Below are 23,104 nucleotides of genomic sequence, written 5' to 3' on the forward strand. Positions count from 1 at the left end.
ATGTAATGAACAAATACGGTTAGGCAGCTTAGTGAATTAATTGCTTAGAAATTAAAAATAAATTATTATAAAATAGATTTCTGTACATTTTACATATATATAGCAATATCTCCACATCTTTGCCAGAATTACAGAAAAAAAAAAGACAACTGAAGCTCAATGTGTCCTCTTGTTATTATTATTACTGTTTTTTTTTTTTAATTCCAACCAAAGTTGTGCCCAGTCATCTGGTAGAACTTCATGTTGAAGGGCCTATAAAAGTCCCGCAGCCTCCGCACCACCTCGGGGTCGATGTTGGGGTGGGTCCGGCCTTTGGTCTTGCCCAGGCAGTGGGGCTTGCTGCTGCCCTCGGCCTTCTTCAGGCAGGGGAAGCCCTTGGTCTGATTGAAGTAGAAGTGCTTGTCCGTGATGATGCGTTTGAGGCCCAGGAAGTCCTGCACGCGGCCCAGCTCGCCGGCCGGGTCGCGGATCAGCCGCTCCCCGCTCACGAACAGGATCTGGCGCATGGGGAAGAACTGCAGCCAGTTGTCCAGGTGCTTGGCGTAGATGCCGATCTGCACGGCGCTCCAGGAGGTGTCGATCAGGCCCGTGCTCCGGTTTTTGAAGGTCAGGCTCTCGAAGGTGGGGATGTCGGGCTTCTTGGACAACGTCTGCGTGTAGTCGGAGATGGCTCGCGTCACGGGGTCCCGGACCACCACGATCAGCTTGGTGTCTCGGGACATGGCATAGATACGAGCCGGAGCCTCCCGGGTCACAAAGTAGCTGGGGGTCTTCTCCATGGTGATCTGGCCCTCCAGGGTCTTGGGCATCAGCTCTCTGAGGAGAAGGAAGAAATAGACGGTGTAAAAAGAGGAAAAGCAGGAAAGTGCCATATAATGAAATCAAGCAGATGGGGATCTGCTCCGTGCAATGAATGGGAGCCTGACCCGAGGCCACCACAACCTGTAACTACAGGGATGACAACACAATGACGCATACACACACTCAGTAGAGGAAACCAGCTAAAAGGATTATTTCAGATGAGTTTTCCTAGAAGGAAACTAAAAACAGAAGCAAGTAAGAACAGTCCTTCCAAGTCACCGTTAATAATAAGTGAGTGTTAAAGGTAATACATTTTAAATAACCAGTGGGACAATATTAAGGTCAAAACAATTACAGGCAGAAGACTTGACATAGTTACGGATAATGAAAAGGAAATCCAGCACTCCATACTGACGACGTGTATTTGACAAGCGCAAACAGTGGTCTAGTTTCTGCCCTGCTGCCCAAAATTTTAACACATAATCATTAACTGGTCCCCTGGACTTCTGAAAATGTTCCATGGCTATGGCTAGGGACTGCGTCCTTCGAGGACTCCACACGCCACCCACCCCCAAGCTTGCTAGCTGTGCTCATTGGCCACCAAGTGCTGGGAATTGCCTGGCTTAGCCTAAATCTGTCATGGCCTACTTTAGCCATTACTCACTTAGGGCAAAGCAAAAGCTAATTTGCCTTTAAAAAGAGCCATGCTGAGTCAGTCGGCTGGCGTAGTCAGCGGAGAACGTCGAGCCCTTAACAGGAACACTCGCGGCTCTCCTGGTGTATTGTGAAATTAAAGCCCTCCGTTGCTAACATGGTTGGGGGAGTGGAAGTATACATTACATACCGACACACAATCAAGACGCGTTTCTGCCTTAATCAAATGTGAGAGTGTTTCGCTTCGTGACAGCCTTGAATTTCAAACAGGCAGCACAATCACCCGGAGTGGATTATACGGAGTTGATAAGAAGGCTTAAACGAACACAGAGAAATGAATCCCTTTTTTACTCCCTGCCAGCAGCCCCATGCAGTTGGCTGGCACCGGGATGCTGAGATATGTATGATTACATGCATTTCTGCTGCCTGGTGGAGAATAGCGAAGGGTCAGATCGTTGTGTGCGCAACAGAAGAGAATGGTGGTTCAGATTATGGATACGAGATAGAGGCCACCAGCCTCTTCTCACACATGGGTTCATGGATTAAGAGAGGGGTTAATGGTGCTTGCCTTCAGGATGCGTGCAACAGGTGGGCATACCTACCTAGTCTACCTTGGGCACTGCCTAGCAAACCAAAAAAAAGTCTCTAGCTAGAGAAAGACCAGGCTAGTCACCAACAAGAATCCCTGCTTCAAGGGAGGCCTTGCTAGTTTGTCGACACTATGGGGATGACACCATGGTCATGGAGGTGAAGGAAAAGGGCTGCAGAGAGCTGAAATGAAAAACTCTCTCTTGGAATCAATAATCTGTAACAAGCAGTCCAGCACTTGGAAAATATCCTCAAAAGCACTGATTTAAACTGTTCAAGCACTGGTGTTTTCTACAGCAACACATACATGTGAAAGTTTCAACCTGAAAATGGGATAGGGAAAACATCCATGCAATTCTTTAAACTGTATTGCTGGAGGAGACTTCTAATGATGACAAGGACAGCCAGGAAAACAATGAAATCAGACAGGAACTCTCATTAGATTCATACATGATGAGACTAAGGTTCATATTATGATACTATCATACTTTAGACATTTCATATGAAGACTAGATTCTCTCAACAGAACTCTACTGCTTGGGAAAGAAGAAGGTTAAAGAAGAGGGCAGCCACACTGATGGTCCTAATCACAGTGTCAGTGGACACACCCCTTTCAACGCTAAGAAAAGAAGTGGAGGACAGAGGTTTCTGGAGGCATGGTATCTATGTGGTGGCCAAGAGTCAACATCAACTCAATGGCGCTTACCAACAACAAAAAAAAATGATAGGTAGACTGGACGTACTCCAAAGCTCTAAGTGTGGGCTTTATTTGCAAAGTTACCGAGTTTAAGTATCATCTGATCAGCCTTATAAGTTGGATGATCCCTGGTCCAAAGAAAAATAAGTTTCTGCTCCAGAATGTCTTAGAGACACAGCAGGCAAGCCACGCTGGTATTTTCCCCACCAGACTCCGGAGTGCTCATCTGACATCCCTCTGACATCCTTCTCACTTGCAGGCTGCCCCTGCACACAGCTTAAGGCTTCGGCAAACACATCTTGAACTCTGAACAAAGGGCAGACACGTCGTGGAGGAAAACCCCTTCTCCACAATGACACTGAAAGGCATGGAAACAGAAATTTAAAAAAAAAAATACTAATAAATAAAAACTGCTTGAGGGAGCCCAAGGCAACTAATGATACACTTAATGGAAATTTGCTGGCAGATACGTGCTGTTGCACTGCTTCTTTTGAATGGGAGCCAGTGCTGTAATTATGATAACATCTAACCAATTACGGCCGCTGCTGAAGAGGCGTGCAGTGGGAGGCAAGGGCTTGGGACTCGCGGGGAGGACAGGGTCCCAACCGCTTGCATTAGCCGGAGCTACAGAAATATGGCAGATTGATGTATGAGCCCAAGCACAAGCACAGGGGCAGTAAGATACACATGTACACATACAGACATTCTCTCACACACCTGTTCAGGAGACTGAGAACAGAAGAGACAGAAATATCGCGACAGTCTGTCTTATCTTTAACCGCACATCATTTAATGGCCAATATAATTGCCTGGAAGACACGAGCAATATTGTGAGCGAATCTTTCCATTTCCTCCCCGGGACCTGACCTGGGGACAGTGTGGGAAAAGCAGCATTAATTATGCATTCAGAGGGTGAGGGGGACAACATTACAGCCTGCAATCTCTGTGGCATGGACCCCGGAGAAAGGGGGGATGGGGGGTGGCATTGCAATTTGTTCTGCTTAACATGCAGCCGTGCCTGGGCTGGGGACGCACACGGATCCTTGGTGCCGGAGTCTTCCTCTTGCAAGCTGGGAGTTTCTGGAAAAGGCATGTTCTTTGAGGTTGTGTGCAACACACCTGATGAAAAGGTTCAAACTGTTTTTAGTGTCCTGTCAAGAGTAGAAGGTGTCTGACAGGTAGTGCAGCTGGAGGTTGAGTAGGGAAGTGATCTAGAGCAACGACAACCACTCGAACCTCCCCCTCTTGTAAAACCTGCATCGTGAACCTTACCTCCCCCCCATCACTGATCTCTGAAGAGCACTACAAATATTTGGGGGAAGAAAAGAGCGTCAAAGATCTAGTGTTATCATACGAGCCCGATGTGGGTGGGGTTTTCGAGGGGTATTTGGGGTAGTTCTCTGAGGAACAATGCCTATTATATGCCCTTATGATTTATGAGGTAACTCTTCAGAAGGGTCTGTGGACAAACAGCCCATTCTCTGACATCGAGACCCTTTTTTGTGGTTGCTTGAAAGAAAAAAGGAAAAAAAGGGCATTGTCTTTCAGGCCGGCCGGTGAATAGTGAGGCTCGGCCACAGGGAAGGCTGAGTGGGGCACTTCTGTCATTCCCAGGACTGACGATGCAGACCTTTACGCGGTGGGGGTGAACTGGAGAGCCCTTGACATTTGTCCCTCTCGTGATCGCATCATCAGTTCTCTGTGTACCGGCCGTGTCCAAAGGCAGTGTACCCCTTTAGCGCCCTGTCTATTCGATCCACACAATCCCAGGTGCTACGTTTGACTTTTTATATCCAAAATTTGCTTTCGTGGACTGTTGAATCTCAAAGATTTTATTGTCACTGTAAATTATGGTCTAGTGTAACAGGTTCCAGCCCTGAACAGCCACAGTGTGACTGGATAGTCCTTGTTCAGAGTACTTTGAAGCCAGTCGCTTGGTGTTTCAGGTTTAAATCGGTCACTTATTAATCCACTGATTATGGTTTACCGTGTTTGAGGTTGTCATTTTGGGGTTGTGGGAAACTGCTCCACTTGTTGTTTCCGCACCCAACTGTGGTTGGCTGTGATTATTATTTGCCTTTATTTACCTGACACCTTTGTCCAAAATAACTTCCAGTGTCAGGATTTTGCCATAAGCTACCTGGAATGATATATCCTTTTATACAGCTGGGTAATTTTTACTGCATCAATTGAGGATAAGTACCTTGATCGAGGGTACTACAGCAGGAGTGGGGATTCAAATTTGGGCCCTTCAAATTTACTGCTCTAACCACCACATTATCCCACTTTTACCCACTTCACCGTCGATTAATCTGGAGAGGCTTAGCCTTAATGGATCAAGCTTCAAAGTCGACCCCACATGTTAACGTTTCCGCTCTCCGCATACATGTTCAAAGTCATGTGTTTGTTTGGCTAAATGTGACCATGGTTCTGCTTCCCTTTATTCTTTTGCCTGTAGCTGCGGGAGAAGGGACTAGAAGTGTGTATGTCTCATACAGCAGACTATCATGAAAGGTCTCCCCCAAGTTGAAAGAGATGCCAAAACATGCAGATAAGTCACAAAAGCAGGACTGCCTCTCACATGAGACCTTCAAAAGACCGAATGAAGCCACCCGTGGAACCGTATTTCTAAAGACTCCCATTCCCATCTTTGAGAGCTAGATGTGTGTCTGGGGGGAGGTGGTAGATGTATCCTTCAGTTCTTCTTCTTCCCATTGTGCCATATTTGATCTCTCAGAGGGAAAATGTTTTGCTTAACAGAGAACTCCTAACAAAGTGACCGTATCCCAGATCTGTTTCAAGACAATTGCGAAGAGGCTTCCAAGACTCTCTTTGTAGCCCAACACTGTTGTGATGTTTACAGTCTGGGTTGCACAGGGCAGCCAGGCTACACGGCACATTGAATTGCTACTGTACAACTCAGTTCTCCTCACCATTATTTACACTCTTTCCATGCACTCAACATTATTCAATAACTTCATACTGCAAACTGATCGAATCACATACACTTGCAGCACTTACAGTTTGTGGGCTTCATGTATTGTGTTCCATTCGATGGGATGAATATTACTTTCACATCTGCTTGCAGAAGTGACAGCACATGAAAAAACCCTCAGATGTTTAAATAAACTGAAGAGGAACGTCAAACAAATCAGGACTAGTGGGCAAGGAGCCATGCTACAAAGAGAGGAGCGTCACAAAGACAAACTCCAGACCGTCGGTTATGATCCCTTAAGAGTTTCTAGCTACACGTTTAGACATTAGTGTTCTTCACATTCCACAAGGAGCTACTGAGAGCACTAGCTCTTTTTCTTATAAGTGATTCAGGTATGAAATTTCAAACAAATCAGGTATTTTCCAATTCATTTATTATAATATAATTTTCTTCATTTATCTATTATCTAACATTTCAACTGCTTATGGAGCGATCTGATTGCTCATGCTTAGCTGATATTCAGCAGTAAAATGTACAGAGAAGGTGTAGGAAACCTTTATTTAATTCAACTCACTTCCCCGTGTTCACAGCTCCTGTCTTGTGCACCTGAGTGTTGGTGATGAATAACAAGATGAAAAAAAAACTGCATGTTTAAGGGTTGAACGGGTTGAACGATGAGCACTGAATATTTTCATTTTTCATCATTTTATATTGCATTTATATTCATATATTTAGCAGATGCTTTTCTCCATAGTGACTTCCAATGAGCTCTATGTAGTGTTATCTATATTAGTCTATTTTAATCTGTATCAGTTTTAATTTTGGTGCCGCTCAGGGTAATAAAATATGAAAATAAAAGGTTAGGCGTAAAAGTAACAAACAAGTTAAATTATGAGCAGGTTTCTGGTCTCAAATGTGTTCATAAGCCAGTGTATCTATGAACATTCAGGGAGGACCTGTGAACTCATCTAGCCGTAATGAGCTATTTACAGTCGGACCACAGCCTTCTCACTTTGACCGCCGCTTTCAGGGCGGTCACGTTTTCATCGGCTTGCTATTTTCCATGACAGAAGAAATAGAGCACTGTTCATTTTTTTTATCCTACACCATTCCCAGCACAACCACTGCAGACAAGAAAGCACAGCTCCACAGCTCATGAATGGCTGGAACTCAACTAATCAGTGTCAGCGTGAATGATAATTCCACTCATATGTGAATGAAGCTTAAGCTCTACACCCCCTCACAACACACACGCACATCGGTCCACAAAGCAGACCGACTCGCTCTTTGCCAATAATTAAGCTATTGATCAACATTAACCTCCCCCTTGTTTCATGCCTGAGGCAAGAGGGGGAAAAAAGTGAGCACGATGAAAGCCCTCCATACCCCCCGTGAGCGACCGCCTGGCTGAAGAGACGCAAAGTGTACTGTTTGTAAAAACAGGCACGTCATTCTTCCCCCGAAGCGGGAGATACCCACTTCCAGGCCTTCTTGTTCCCATCAAGCACACACACACACAGAGGGAAAAAAAAAAAAAAACCACAGCTCTTGTTAAGAGGGGACCCGCGTCACCCCTGAATCTGGACGACAAGTAATTAACTCTGTGATCGGAGAGCTAAAAGAAGCTGTTGTGAGCAGGTCTTTGTCACTTCCTTGCGCCCACTTCATTCCAGATGCTTTCAGATGACCAAGCATGTTTGGGTGCGCTGACCACTCGACAAAGTACCCAAGGTAGGCTGACATGCTACTTTTCCTTCCACTGTTTGCCACTGTCTGCTTTTGTATTGAGTTTTCTACTGTTACATTGTAAGATTCCATCAAGATTTTTTTTTTGGACCATTTAATGACATTCAGGAATAATAATTTGTCACTGATTCCTTAAGGCATCCTTTATTGTTAGTGTTATTTCTCAATTTTGCAAACAGCTTTGATGTAATTTCAAGTGGTACCAAAACTCTGCTGAGGTTTATCCAACTAACAAATTGATATATTTGCACAGTGCATAGGAAGCGCACAGGGATGGACTCCCGCTGAACAGCATGTGCTACTTGTCAACCACAAAAGCGCATCTTCCCAACACAGCAGATGAGTCTTTTCCACAGACTATTTTTGAAAAATGTGCGCCCAACCCACCACCGCTGTCAGGCAATAGCAGCCACATTACAGCTAACCAGGATGCTCAGATGTGGAAGCCTGTTGAAAAAGAGGAGCGTGTTTTTCAGCCCAGACAGATGCTGCGGTGAGGATGAGCCACACTGGGCGGAGCCACGATGGGGGGGAGGCGGGGCTTGGCAAGGCAGGCAGGATGGCTGAGTGGAGGAATGCAGCCATTCAGAGTGCTCCTGACAGCCTGCTTCCTGCGTGACGAAGCGCAGGCCTGTCCTCTTCACCCATGGCCGAGAGCCGGGTGCATGTGTTGCCGCATCCCACATCTGAGTGTGTGTGCGTGTGCGTGTGTGTCTGAGAATGTGAGATTTGCATCTGCATCCCACCTGGCTTATTCGCCTTCATCCTGTCTTCCCAGATCTGAACTCTGAACCCACCTACCTACCCTCACCGTGGTTTCCCTCCTTCTGCTCTGAGCAAGGCATTCTGGGAGCCTATCATTACCAGGATAACAGGGAAAGGGTATCCTTCCTATATGAATTATTAGTTATGAGTAGTGGCTCAGCAGATGCTTTTACCCAAAGCTACTTAAACACCTCACACTTTAACACCACCACTAAGAACTGCCCTCAGGCTAAATCCGTTGCAGAAGGACTGAACACCAGATCCCCGCTCAAATTCAAGCCTGAAATCTTTTGGCGTGAAGTCAAATTCCTTTACATCTAATCCTTCTCTTCCATCTCCACACTGTCACGTCCACGCCCGCACCTTAGTCGACAGCACCTGACTCCAATCAAGCACTTGACTAACCGCTCACCCTTTAAAAAAGACCCTCCTCAGCTCCCATACCTTTGTGGAATCTCGTCAGAGACAACGGTCCTCCTTCGCGACGTCCAGTACACACATAACCCTTACTCCCAGTTTCCATCCTCCGGTTTTCGACCCCTCGCTTCGTTCCCCGACAACGTCCACGAATCCTCGCTCCAACTCCGACCGCTGATCGACAGACCCTTCGCTTCGTCCCCTGACCATGCCCATGGATCCTCGCTCTGACTCCGACCGCCGATCGACTGACCCTTCGCCCGTCCCCGTCACCGAGAACTTGCCTTGAGCCCCTGAGTCCAGATGAACGACCCTGCACTTGAGTCCAGCCGTTCCGGCTCCCTCGGTTCCGCGTGACACACACTGAGTTCTACATAAGCAAAAAAGGAGGAGAAACCCACATGAAAATACTTTCCAGGATCAAAGAATACACGATGCGGACTTTCTCCCCAACTGTGGTCATGCGCTTGCCGTGTTCCTGCTTTCGATCCAGGTGCATCATAAGAAACAAGAACAAATGAACAGTTCAAAATGGCTTTCGGAGAATAATGTGTCAAAAGTAACTTTTTTCATCCTTGCATGTCTTCCTGCTGGTGTACCACATTTTGTTGCCTGGCCCAGGTTGGGCTGACTCCATGAAACATTGGGAACTGCGCGGTAGCAGGTACTATAGCGGTTAAAGAGCAACACGACATTTACCCACATGCTAGATGCCTAAACTGAACTGCTGCAGTACAACGACCTGCTGTATAACTGGCTAAGCTGCGTAAAACCATCGTCGAAGCAAATATTGCAAATACGAAACCTTGAACCTTAGGAAAAGCATCCACCGCACATAACGCGGAGGCGCCTTCTCCGACCGCTTCGCGCCCAACCCCCAAAAGTGCTCATGCAAACATGTAGAGAGGCACAGCTGCTCCTTTGTGCAGGCTGTCTTTCCACAGAGTGGCACTGACAAATCAATTTCATTTCACTCAATAAATCGCCGCAGTTAGATGTGTATGTTTTGGGTTTATTTGTTGGTGTTCGACACCTCAAAAACATGGCCGTGTTTCTCCGTCTAAGCAGCGCACAGGCTCCGGGCACGACTCCGTGCCAGCCGAATGGAATTACTGAGTGTTAATAACAGCGTAGTGGTGTACGGGTTTGCCATGTGGTATGAATAAAACAGTGCGGGAGGATTTAGCACGGTGGGGGTTGCTGTATTTCTTTTGAGTCGCTAATTTCCAGTCATGTACATTTCAGACCGAGTACCTGCAAGGGGCAGCTCAGAGACACCACCGCGGCACAAAGACCAAGTTTCCTCACATTGCTTGCTTTGGGAGTTATTAGGGATGTGCCAATTGATTACTTTTAACGTTACTTAGGATTTTTATTTTTCACTTTACACGTGATCTTGGTTTGTCTCCTCCGTGGCTCCAACTACTTCCCAAAATATTTCCTCCACCTAGCTTTGTTCTGGGGAGTGCAGCGGTGCAGCAGGCTTGGCCGGGTCCTGCTCTCTAACGGATCTAGGGTTCGAGTCCCGCTTGGGGTGCCTTTGATGGACTGGCATCCTGTCCTGGGTGTGTCCCCTCCCTCTGAGGCCTTCCACCCTGTGTTGCCGGGTTAGGCTCCGGCCCGCTGCAACCCCACTTAGGAGCAGCGGCTTCAGCCTGTGTGCGTAGTTCTGTTCTGCTCCTCTACTTGTTTCTCCCATTTAAGTAAAACTTAGAACCCACCCCCATCGCCACATACAAACAAAAAGACTGCATGCATTTGTACGTTGCCTAAAATTAAAAATGAAAAAATTACAAGGAAGATGATGAAGAATCGTCAATATTCCGATAAAAGTTTTACGCAGCTGCTCATGTGATGAAGGTTGGTTCATATGGTGGAAAGAAACAAACTAACTGCACTTTAGAATCACGCGTCTGCAACTATGTCTCTCTTTCTCCTAATGTAATGAACACACTGTGTTTTCTGAGATGTACCTCGCTTTGGAGAAAAGCGTCTGATAAATGAACACACGTAAACGTAAAATGAAAGCGACAAAATCTTGTCAGAGCTTAAATCTGAGCCAGGCTTGATCCACTCCGTTTCTCTTGGACATTTTCTGCTGTAAGGATGAGGTGATAAAACAGAAATGCGATATACTACTCCGGCGGTTGGCAGGGGTGTTGCCAGGATCTTTAATGACCCGCCTTATTCGATGCAAAACTGTATCGCTGCCTTGATAGTGTGGTGAAGTGATTGTGACAACCTAAGTTGACCCTACAGAGACTCTAGTCTCCTTTAAGTGTATCGGCAAACAGGCTCACTGGGTGGGGATCAGAACAGGAGCGATCTAACATCTAAAAATACCGTTCCTACTTAATGAATCAAGAGTTCTTCAGTGAGGCTGTGCCCGCTTGTTTGCGCAAGTGTTCTCCAAGCGTCCGAAAGTGGGTCAATGAAGGACTAAAGAGCCCTCCAAATGTACTTTGCTATTAACGACACGTCGCATCTGTGAGGACTTTGAAAACACTTGCAAAGCACGCTTCGTCACTGAAGCACCTTAAGTCAAGGAAAATCTGCAAATTTTCAATGCAGTCAGGAAATTAATATATGAAAAATGTAGAGTGACGTTGTCACGGTGTGTTGGTTCCCTGCTGGACGAAGGGGTGATCGGCTTGACGGTCAAGGTGAATGAGGCCAATTGTTTCACCCTCGGTTGCATCCATCCATTGTCAACAACCATTTGTCCAGAGCGGGGTCGCGGCGAGCCGGAGCCCATCCCGGCAACACAGGGCACAAGCCCGAAGGGGCGGAGGGGACGCACCCAGGACGGGGCGCCAGTCCGTTGCTGGACAGCCCAAGCAGGGCTCGAACCCCAGACCTGCCACACAGCGGACACCGGCCGAACCCTGAATCTGTGGACATTTCATTTACAAAAGGCAGCTGCATCTCGCCCTGTTGGCCACGACTGTCACAAGGAAACAGCAGAATTTAAAATGTTTTGCGTGAACAAAATGAGGGATTTCCCTGTCATAGATCCTCGCTCGTGGAAGCAGAGTGTCAATACTTCGATGTCGCACACAGAGCAGCGCTGGCACAGATTAATGATTTACTGACTCCGAGAAGACGGGCTGCTGCTCACGGAGACGGCAATTAACAGAAGCGTGTAGCGATAGCAACGGTCGTGACAATTAAGCAGCTCAGCGAGGAGGAGAGAGTGAAATGACACCGGCGCGAAGCTGGACCCCGAGGCGGTCCTGAAGCATTCTGAGCGACATTTGAGATGTTTTTCTGGAGTGATATCGCTGCATATCCAGAGACAGGATAATTGCACTTAAGTACAGCAACTTCAGCGTTAACCATTTCTGCCACAAATGATCACAAGGCTCGCATTCTGGCGGTCTAGAGCCGGGGGGGGGGGTTGGTCTCGCTGATTCATGGGAATCAAAGCTGTCGGAGGGCTCCGATGATAAACGTTTTCTCTTTCCGCGCTCTCGTCTCGGGCCTCATGAGAAAGAAACAAGATACACAGCGTCACTGGCGGGGAGGTAGACCGTTCAGAGGAAGGAAAAAAAATGATTTGAAAGATATTTGATGAAAATGGGCTTTGCCGGGCAAAATTTGAGCAAACGTGCAAAGAAATGCTGAATGGAGAACTGGTTCTCAAGGTGCTCCGCACCCAAGAAAAGAAAATCATATTTGTACATGTCTTTCAGTGCCATTCTGCTGTGACATGTTGCTTGAGCACAACCCTGGAGGTAATGGAAAATGCCATCAAGCCATCAAACAAGTGGACAGTCCTGCAGACTGCAGCAACGGATGCTTCTCTTAAAGCGAAAAATGAAGACCAGGCTGCTAAACCTTCTTCACATGATTATTACTATAATTACTACTACTATTATTGATATTCCTATTGCTATTATTTCATCACCTTCTGCCTTTTCCTCAAGCACCATGAGAGAGAATGTGTCTAAATCTTGACGAAGGCTAAAATGCCACCTCAAATTTGGCACTTTTCTTCAGAAGCCCCCAAATCCCTCACAACCTCAGCCGCAAATGACAATATGAGCAGAATTAGGAAAAGCGTGTGGAAGGAGCCCCCCGGTCCCGCCGCTGCAGAGTCGTGCGGCACTTCATGCTGTGCATGTTGGGGTGCTTTGGCCCCCCCCCCCGGAGCTCATTTGCATACAAAGTGTGCAGAGACAACACTTTCCCCACTTAATTGTCCTCTCTTTCTTTCCAGGGTTAATAGGGACCTCGGGGGGCCGCAGTGCCGGTTTCCTCGAGGGCCTCGGAACTCGCACTTTTTTAATGCTCTTTCAGGGGCCTCCTTCCTCTGTGCATTCTGAACGTTTCAGTGTTGTCCAGCCTCCTGCCTCTTTCCCATTCCAAACTTGTAGTCCGTGCACATGAGGAGATAAAATATGAGAGTGACTCTTTTAAGGAAGATCAGAACTATGTCCTCTAACAAACATGAGGTCGTGTTTCTTGTTTTAATGCTTGATTATTATTGCTTTGTTTAAGTTCCCAAGCACCATACACTTTTATGTTTTAATACCACTGTATGTCACCGGAATAGCTCAGGTTGGATGCATTGCTTAAGAGACCTACAGCAGTGGCCCTCCAAGGATCTGAACCAGCAACATTCAGGTTACAAGTCTGGGTCCTTAAGTATTACCCTACCTGCTGCCCTATTCCCTAAATAAACATACCTAGACAAAGAAATATAGGCAATAATAGGTTGTGCAAGAAACTTTGGGTTCCATTGCCTTCAGGCCCAATTTAATGAACCACAGAGTGTTTATTTAGCAGCAATGAATGACCATTAACTTTGCCGGGAAGGGGGGGGGGGGGGGGGGAGTTTTACTCTGACATGTGTTCCACCATCCAAATTATCACATCGTTAAAAAGGAACCAATTCACTAAAAGCTCAGGGGGTGGGTCTGCACATACAGCCTGGGAGGGAGAAGGAAGCATAATCACTATCTCTGAGATTCTTTTCTTCCTCTTCTTCTTCTTCTTCTTTTTCTTTGTGCTTTCCCTTGTCTCAACTTGACTTCATCCATGGTGAGAATAAATAAATGATTTTTTCAATAGGGAGCAGCAGAAAGAAAAAATGTCCCCAGTAGACACAAGTTTCTACTCATGGGGACCATATGAATGAACAGGAACAATCGCCAAGCTCTTTTCTCTTCTTTCTCTTTCCTCCTCCTCCTTTTTCCCTTTCGCTGAGCGACGTGCCAAAGCCCCTTTTCTGGAAACATGAGTGTTTGACACGGAGTTCCTGTCGGGTTCAGTCGCCTTTGTCCGAGCCTCCAGCGGGAGGTTCCTGTCCGTCTCGGTCGTGTCTTCCCGACTGCTGCGGGCGGCGATCTGTGGGCTGCACTGCGGGGGCCAGGCCACCACGGTGGCACAGCCACGCCCCTCTCCACAGGTCGTCCCCCTTTACAATTAGCCAGTGGTAATTTTAAGGATGAAAAACCCTGCCCCCCCCCCACACACACACACACACACACACAGCCACCGCTGTCCCCTCCCCTCCACAGGGCAGTGCCAGCTTGAGCCAGAAGAAAACAGAGCCCCTCTCCTTTGCTGTGACGAGAGACCCCACTGGGAGGGGGCCACTCTGGACACTGAGGCCTGTTAGGAGCCTCGGTATGTGATTGGACGAAAATGAGGGTGACATGTGACACTATTCTGTTTGCCAGTGGGGAAGGCATACAGCTAAAGATTAAATGAAGGTAGCTGGTAAAAGGACTTTGGGGAGTTTACATCATAGTGGGGGTAGGTGGAAGCATGGCAAAGACTGATCACAAAGAGAATAATCTGTTAATTTGAGAGCACTAGGGTGATTTGGCCAATACTGGCAGATTGCTGCAAGCAATGTTATGTTCACGAGCCCTGGCTTTTGAAAGGAGGAAGTCAGCCTGCTGTTCATCTCAGATGGCCAGTTAGTCAGACCATTTATTTGTTTGTATGGGATGAGTAAGAGGGAGGGGCATAAACAAGAAGCAGGAAGTGCTGACAGCCACAGGTTTATCAGTCAGGCAGTGAGGACTGGTGCCAGAGGGTCCTGTCTCTGAGCCTTGCATCAAGACTGCACACCCTTTGGTATACAAAGAGTAGAATGGTAGAAGGTGTTGAGGCTTTTAGCAGGCCCTGACAGGAACCACCTGCTCTGGAAACAACCAACAGAGAGGCTCTTGTTTCTTAATCAGCATGCCCACCCCTTTCTCCTTGACATGACTTAATCTTTGTGTCCTTGATCGATCTGTATACCCTAGATCCTCTCCTTGGTCTTCGCTTAATTCTCACCACTGTCCATTTTGGATGACTGACTCTAATGCCAGATGATGGTCCCTCATTAGGGTGCTACCAGTAGCTGTAGCGGGGGATGTGAAGTGCATGGGGAGGTGGCATTGCTTCTTCCTCGCGAGACTGGGTTAACGGGGATCTTCGTCACTTGATCTGCTTCAAAGGAAAACAACATGACCTATTCCAACAGGGGAGGAAGGTTCATTCACCTTCTTAGTAATTTAGACCCCCCTGAGTGAGGTATGTGTGTGGAGGGGCGGTTGGAGTCAGAAATCAACCATCCAGAACTGTCCTTGACACAGGCAGAGGATTCTGTATTTGGGGTGGGCTGCAGATAAGAACTTTCAAGAGACAAGACTTCCACACCTCCTTGAGTTCAACAGTGAAATGGGCACTTTCCTGGAAGCCCCTTTGAGCAATGCTCCACTTGTCCCTTTGTTAAGAGTGATGGGCAGCCTAACCACTGCTGCCATTAACCCTTTTTATTTTGCACTAAATCACGGCAAACACAAAAGCTTGCTGCAAACACTTAGGAGTGGAGCCGACCCAGCCTGCCGGGATCTTAGCAGCATTGCCTGGGACAACGGCTTTGGTCAAACTCTGCGGTCTCGCAGGATTACATTAACTGTGATTCCATTCTCAAAGACCTTCTGGGGTAACTTGTGAGTACAAGAGGGAACTGACCACATGGACACATGCAGTATTGTGTACCCTTACATAATCATTAACTCTTGTACTCTTCACTGACAAAAGTCAACAGGCATTGCATACACATCTGGTTTCCCAAATCAAGAGTCTAGATTATTAGATGTCTAGGTTTTGGGTAATTTCCTTAAAACCCAAAGAACAAATACACAAAATGGTAAATAATCCTAAAAATCTGCTACACTGTCATGTATAAGTATAGAGAAATGTTCCCTCACTAATTTGCAGCAAGTGCTCAGGTTAGAGTGCTGACGCCCTCACAGAAAGAAGAGTTATTTAGGAAAATGTCTAAAGTTTGACTCGCATTTCACTGAATAGCTTTGATCAATACTTTGATTCAGTAATATCTTCAACTAAGTTGAAACTTTGTGTTACCTCCCCTTAAAAAACAATTTCAAAAAATGTTGTGAAACTTGCTTTTTAGAGTTTAGATGGTACCACAAAATTTTAACCTCAGTTACATATAAAACATATATGTTGATTGTTCAAGGTATGAATACATGCAAAACGTGTGTTGACAAAAGTTCAGTATAAATCACACACACACATATGCACACACACATTGGCTGAGGCTGCTTGTCCTGAGCGGGGTCGTGGTGAGCCGAAGCCTAACCCGGCAACACAGGGCATAAGGCTGGAGGGAGGGGACACACCCAGGACGGGACACCAGTCCATCGCAAGGCACCTGATGTGGGACTCGAACTCCAGACCCACCAAGGAGCAGGCCCCGCCCAAACCTTCCACGCCACCGCACCCCTCTTTGATATAAACAGCATTATGCTATTTAAGTGATTTACTAATTAATCAGAATTCGTCAAGAGGAAATATTTACATGTATTCCATGGCCCTAAAGTAGCGGTAAATACTAATTTGTAAAGTATTCACACATTCCTGTAACATGGTCACATAAGACATGGTTGTCACACTGATACGCTTTGCCAGTGTCACAAGAATGTTGCACGTTATCTGCGCAGATCTTCGGCGCTACTATTTCCGATCCTGTATGACCTCATCATAGAAATGTGTGCCTTCTTACACACACAACCCTCCTTCCATCTCCCCAGAGACAAATCATATGTTGTTTATCTATACACAAAGAAAAACTGCCAAAGTACACCGCTAAACTTAGCATGAATCAGTTACTGTTGGCTCTGCTTTCCATATCAGTGTTTTTTTTCTTCCTAGTATTACACTTTTGTTGGTGGAATTAGCTGGACAGTTGCAAGGACAGTGTCTGGAAATTATTGGCGGGAAACCCTAAAAGTCAACCCCAGCGAGAGAGGTGCAATTCGCTGTTGATAAAGTTTTAAAGCAGTGGCTATGCCTCGGACCTGCTCTGGGATTGGTGTGATCAGGGCTCTCTCGCCCCAGGAAAGGGAGTCCTTAATTTAAACACAATCAACAGCTTCCTGTCCCTCCACAGCGGTCTCCACATTGCCACATAAAAATGTGGGATTCCTCTGCTGTCCCTCAGGCCCTGTGCTAATAGCAAAGTTAAGGGTATTAAAGATGAAGCATGATTTCCTCTCTCCTGAAGAAGTGCTGCTGGTCCTCAAAGGCAAAAAGCTTATCAAAACTTTCCACAAGGGTTGAACTTCCGCTAGTCCTTTCCAAGAGATGCACTCCAGTGAGTTTGCATACATGACCCACTGAAGAGTCTCTCAAACATGCAAGCTTCATATTTCATGCCACTAAAAACATATTTCATGACTAAAAAGCAAAAATATCCATATGTACTCATACATAAAAACACAGTTAGGGTATGTTTGTGGCTTGTTCCTCAGACATCCACACGGTTATTCTGATATAGAATTTCAGTAAAATATGGCACATACAACAGAAAACATCTGCAAGAGCTAACAATTCTTTAAAGGCGAAATGCATTCTTTCTGAAAGCACATACCATTTGAAAAAGGGCAAAATCCAGCATATTGATTACTTTATATGCCCTTCATATATAAAGGTTGACCAAGCACATCTTAGACAACTTAGAAAAACACTTTCTGTGGCACATAAACGGGAAAGCACAGAAAGTTGCAGGAACATTTTGCTTTAATGAGTTTATAGGGTATGCTGAAAAAAGAGTGAACACTTGAAATATGTACAGTTACTGAAGAAGAAGTGCTAAGAACAAGGCCTTAGTCTTTGAGGAAGTTCTGGGACTTTCTTTAGACTTTTATATTCTCACAAGCCCATTCTAATAAATCGTAAAAGCTAAAGAGAGCTAACAGAATTAAAATAGCCAGATGCTGTGCTTGGTTTTATTAACTTTCATAGGCCCATTTCTTCTTGTCACTTTCCTCGAAGGCGTGGAGCTGAGGTGAAAACACGGAATCTGAGTGGGCACTAAAGGCAGCTGGGGTGGTCCTCCGCAGAGCAGTAGCGGTGAACAAATTCACAAAATAAAATAATACCGGCCTAATTTTTAACAAAATGACCATAAAATCGTGTCAGAAACAACACCCAAGCGACACCAGCCATCTGTGACTGCAGAGCAGGTAAAGACAGACGGCTCGCCCCGAGACCGGGGAAAGGCCAAGCGCGAGACACCGCACCGGCTCCTCAGCCCGGGCACCGCGCTCGCGCACCAATTAAATCGCCTCATTTTCGCCAGGCGCGCCAGCTTCCCTCGCGCGGCATTTTCTTAACACGTTTTTTTTTTTTCCATTTCTCTCTTTTTCTTCTCAGTAAAACCAAGGCCAGTTAACTAAATAACGTTGCCAGTTTTATGAGTTAATTCTCGCCGTCACTCCTCTGTATGTAAATGATACTTTTATCTCCGCAGATGGGGAGAAAACAGAAATGCCGGTGCATGACGAGTTTCTCTGAGGTAGGCAGACCTGTCAACCCGGCGAACAGTGACCAGGTTTAACATCGAACTGCAAGCTTCACTGAACTCCTCGATTCTATGAAGAAAAGACACACCATCCTCGAATCAGTGTCCTCCAGGAGGTAAAACCCGGGACTGAGAGGCGATTTGGAGCGGATCTGGAGGGATGAGAGGCCTGGAGAACGGAAAATACACCACAGCCCGACTGACGTCACGTATCACTTCATCAAGCAAGAACAGGCAAATATTTTCTTTTTCTTCCCTACACATTTCTTTAAACAAACCCAATTAATGCTCACGTGGGTGTTATTTAAAATAAAAATGAAATATGTGGATATATTTGCTGGAATGACACCATCACGACTTGAATGGATTCCTACATGATGATTACATTTAATTGCGTTGTAATAAACGAGCAGAGACGCTGAATAAATTAATTAATTCACACTATTTATGCGAACAAAGTGTGTTTAGCGATTATTTTGCCCAAGGAGTTTAACAAAAAGAGGGCCAAAATGATCGTCGATATTGAAGTTGATACGAAGTTGCATAAAAGAGTTGCGAGTCTATGAAAACTCACGCACGCGCAAATGCACGCAGACGCACAAACACACACACGCCCGATTTTGGTTTACTTTAGTCCGTGTTTCGTTCGTAGGGCTCTAAACTTGGTGCATATTTAACAGATTTCACTTTTTTTTCTTAGAAAAAAATAACTCCGCTTTCCTGTCCCTGACCATGTCTCTATCGACTTCAGTTTTTTTTCTAGTGTGTGTTTTGCATTTTGCCATATAATGCGTGCAAAGAATATATTACCTTCATAAAAACTGCCGCTATTTAAAACCAGATACACTGGCAACACAGTTCACCGCACTAACTCTAGTAATATCTTCAAAGCCGCGTAATCCAAATTATGCATAATTAGTGGGCGGTAATATTAACCATATTAATTTGTTAGCAGTACATATATTTAATTAGATCTGGAAACGTCTCTGAACAAGCATTAATTTATTGCTACGGGTATGCTACACTAATGTCAAATAGTACTGAATCAGTTCTGTTTTATTTAATATGTAATACTTATTACATCAATAAAATGGGGGATATGCTACTTATTGCGAATCCCAGTAATAACAACAAACCATTCTGAGATTTTTGTTTGTTAATCTTGTTTTGATTGGGAGAGAAATTAGTCGACAAGTCCCTAAAATAAATGTTTATTTATTTCCGTTATAGCTAAATATATGTCAGCTTCTAACGTTTAAGAAAAATAATCAGTTTTGATATCCATTTCCTGTTGTGCAAGTAGGACACCGTGTTGTTTAATTCCACTGGAGTACTAAGGACAGGATTTATTTTATTTCGTTGATTCAGTTTCCCTGAGCTCCCCCAACACGAATATGTGTACAATTAAAAAGCCACAAAAGCCAGTTGGCTTTACTCTTCTTAACAATAGTATTAAGAAGTATTAAGAAGTTTTAAATCTATTCCAAAGAGCAGCAGTGCCATTGCAGTGCGTCTTGGGGTGGCATTCCAGCTGATATATGGGCTTTTAAAAGCAATTTAAACTGATTTAAATGAAATGTGTAAATTCGAAAGTGTAATTCTGTTTTATATGTTTATTTTTTATTTATTTTTATTTTTTTTGCAAACGCAAACCCGTTTAAGTGGGCCAGGATTAAGCAATGGAGCGATAAAGAATTTTTCTGTTTAGATCATAGTGAATCTTTTGTGTTTCCCTAACATGTCAGTTTGAAGTAGATAGAAAAAAACTCATTTTGACAGTTAGTTTCAATCAGTGTTTAACAGTTTTTCCACTGATCTATTTTTACTGCTCATTTTTAAGATTTCTCTGGGGTGCTTTTGCAGCAAGTTGAGGGCTTTTGAAAAAAAGATCATATAAGCATTTCTAACACGCGGGTCTAAATCTTTAGATAAAACCAGTATTGGTTAAAAATGTATATAAAAAGAAAAAAAAAAACTCGAGAAGTGGCACTGAAATTGCATATCCAGTTTGTAAACGCTGTTAAAAAATAGAAATAATAAAAAATACAAATGTGCAATTTGCAATTTAACTGAAAAAATAACTTTAAAAAGTATCACCTGCAGTATTCCTGCACGTCCAACAGGGACCACTGCTCAACGTCAGGAGATCAGGCTCCCTTTAAATCACATCCATACCAATGAAAAAGTGCAATATTCATTAATTCAACGTCAAGGGCAGTGCGACATTAAGGGAAACATGGGTTCGAGTCGTGGAAGGACACAGCTAATGTGGAATATTCACAGCAAAAGCTCCTTGTAAAGAACACCTCATGATCTACAGAGTTTTTCTCATCTTTCTATACACAGCCCTGCGCTCATTTAGCAACATTAATTTAATATCCAGACAGAAATGCGAACGGAATAAGTTTTGTTCAGAAAACAAAAACACACCAAAACGGAATGCACAGAATATATACAGGACACCCCAATTATAATTTTCAAATTTTAACATTAGCTGGCTGCGACCCGAAAGAGCGCACGTATGTGGTGTTGTCCGATAGACACTGAATCTCTTCCATCAGCAATCATGTATCACTGTGAACTTAGTCAATACAGAAATTCAATTTCACTGCCTTTTAAATGTAAAACTTAATCCCGCCTATCTATAGAATCTCTCTAAAATAAATGACATAATTAACTTTCCCGTTTCTTCTAATAACCTGCGGTTCGAGGAATTTAAGGTGCTATTATAATAATGAAATCGTTATCAGATAATGAATCCGTACTGCGTGTCTTATTAAACATTCAGTGATTTCCACTCTATTTATTTCACATATTCTAACGCGATTCATTTCATTTCTGGTTGAACATAAATGAGCGATGTATTCCGCCCTGATGAAACTTGCTGAACGACCAACGCTCAGCAAATACAAACGCATGTCCGCAACTGGCACGAGATGCGTGCGTGACATGCTTCTGGGCGCGCGTGCCGCGGTCCTCGCTCTTCCCACCCCGGCGGTTTTTTTGTTTTTCCCCTAAGGCTTAACCTGGAATCGCGAGACCTGTCCTGACGTACCTGTACCAGCGGAGCCCCTTGTCGTAGTTGCGATCGAAGAAGTGCGGCTCTGCTCCCACGGCGCGCACGTCCGGGTGCACGCGCAGGAACTCGAGCAGCGCGCGCGTGCCGCCCTTCTTTACCCCGATGATGATGGCTTGGGGCAGCTTCTTGGTGCCCGAGCCGTTGGAGAAAGTTGACATGGCACTCGGCTCGGGGGGCCTCTGCTCGGTCCCGAGCTCGTCCCAGTCCTCGGCTCGCTCCGTATCGGCGTCGTTGTTCAGCAGGTCTCTGGAGGGCGTCCTGAGAGAGGGCTCGTCATCGTCGGACTCCAGGTCCACCCAGCCCTGTGGCTTCTTGGGCACCAGCTTGGACACGAGGTCCACCCTCGCGCCCTCTGTCCTCTCCTTGGACCGGTGAGGGTCCACCATGGCGCTTGGCACGCTCGTGCAGTAACCCACGCAGGAATACAGCATGTACACCCACAGTAAGAACATGATGCCGAGTACTAAGAGTTTCTTTTTCACGGGGCTCACAGACAACGCATAGAGGTTACTGATGATCGGGCTATATTCCATAAGCCTCGCGGGTGCGCACCATAATCCAGGGGCTCATATTGGCAAAGTTATTCATTCCAGGTCGCGCTCCAAGAATCCTCGCGCTCTGTAGGAAAGATGTAGTAATGATAAAATACAATTAATAAAATAACTAAAGTATTAATGCGAGCATCTTGTGGAGCTCGGGACGGGGTCGCCGGTTTTCTAACATTGCCGCGGAGGAAAAAGAAAAAAAAAAAAGACTAAACGCTATTCTGAATAAGTGGTGCACCTCAGTGGCGCTCCAGAAGCACGAGGTCCGTCTCGCGGCACATCCCTGTCGCCTGTCCTACGAGCCACTGAGCGCACCGACAGCCTCGAGCAGAACTACCTCCTTATAGAGAGCCAGATGCGTGGAAATGACAGCCGCGTCGACCAATTGCAGGAGAGCAGCATAAATTTCAGCGTTCGTTGACGGAACCTGTCCAATCGCTGAAGAAGGAGGGAGGAGCCTGACGGGGGACTCCGGCAAGCAAAGTTATTATAGTCTCCTATTGGATAAGGGACCGTTAAAACGGATTCTCTTTATTTGAAAGATCATAAAGAATTTGAAGAACTTTAACATTTTGTGTATTGCTGTTATTACATCAGTCAATAACTTTTTTTCGAAAATAACTTTTACTCAAGTAAAAAACTAAATACTACTAAAAACATTATTTTGGTTATTATTACTATTATTATTGCTGTTGTTTTTATCAGTAGTAGTAGCAGCAGCTTAACATATGGTTCTGATTTTAAAAACTGTTAATCTGCAGCAGAAGATAGCCTATGTTTAACTTTGTTGTAATATATAGCGCATAGTACATGCTCGCTGCACTATCAACTAATACTAACAGTTTTACAAACATAAGCATTGAAAAATCTGAATAAGAAATGTGTCTACTATGTCTCGGTTGTAACTGCTTCACTTCCCCCAGTTTTCTCTCAGTTAGTATATTAAGTTCTTCTCTTTGTGTGATATTTGATTTTCCTATTCTTTTAGTGACTGTACGGGTGTGAAGATCTCCCCTTCGCTCTTCGTCCTGCGGGGCTGTGCGCA

At 45.2% G+C, this 23,104-nt stretch overlaps 1 protein-coding gene across 1 annotated transcript; it reads right to left on the reverse strand.

The window, feature by feature from the left end:
* Positions 1 to 170: 170 nt before the first annotated feature.
* hs3st3b1b (heparan sulfate (glucosamine) 3-O-sulfotransferase 3B1b) lies at positions 171 to 22,421 on the reverse strand. The gene is made up of 2 exons (XM_018745299.2): positions 21,491 to 22,421; positions 171 to 816 (listed from the first exon to the last, which is right to left on the reverse strand). Exons 1-2 carry the CDS (start codon positions 22,045 to 22,047, stop codon positions 198 to 200), a joined length of 1,176 nt encoding a protein of 391 aa, XP_018600815.2. The 5' UTR covers positions 22,048 to 22,421; the 3' UTR covers positions 171 to 197.
* Positions 22,422 to 23,104: the final 683 nt, after the last annotated feature.

Source organism: Scleropages formosus, chromosome 1 (assembly GCF_900964775.1).
Source record: "Scleropages formosus chromosome 1, fSclFor1.1, whole genome shotgun sequence".
NCBI lineage: Eukaryota > Metazoa > Chordata > Actinopteri > Osteoglossiformes > Osteoglossidae > Scleropages > Scleropages formosus.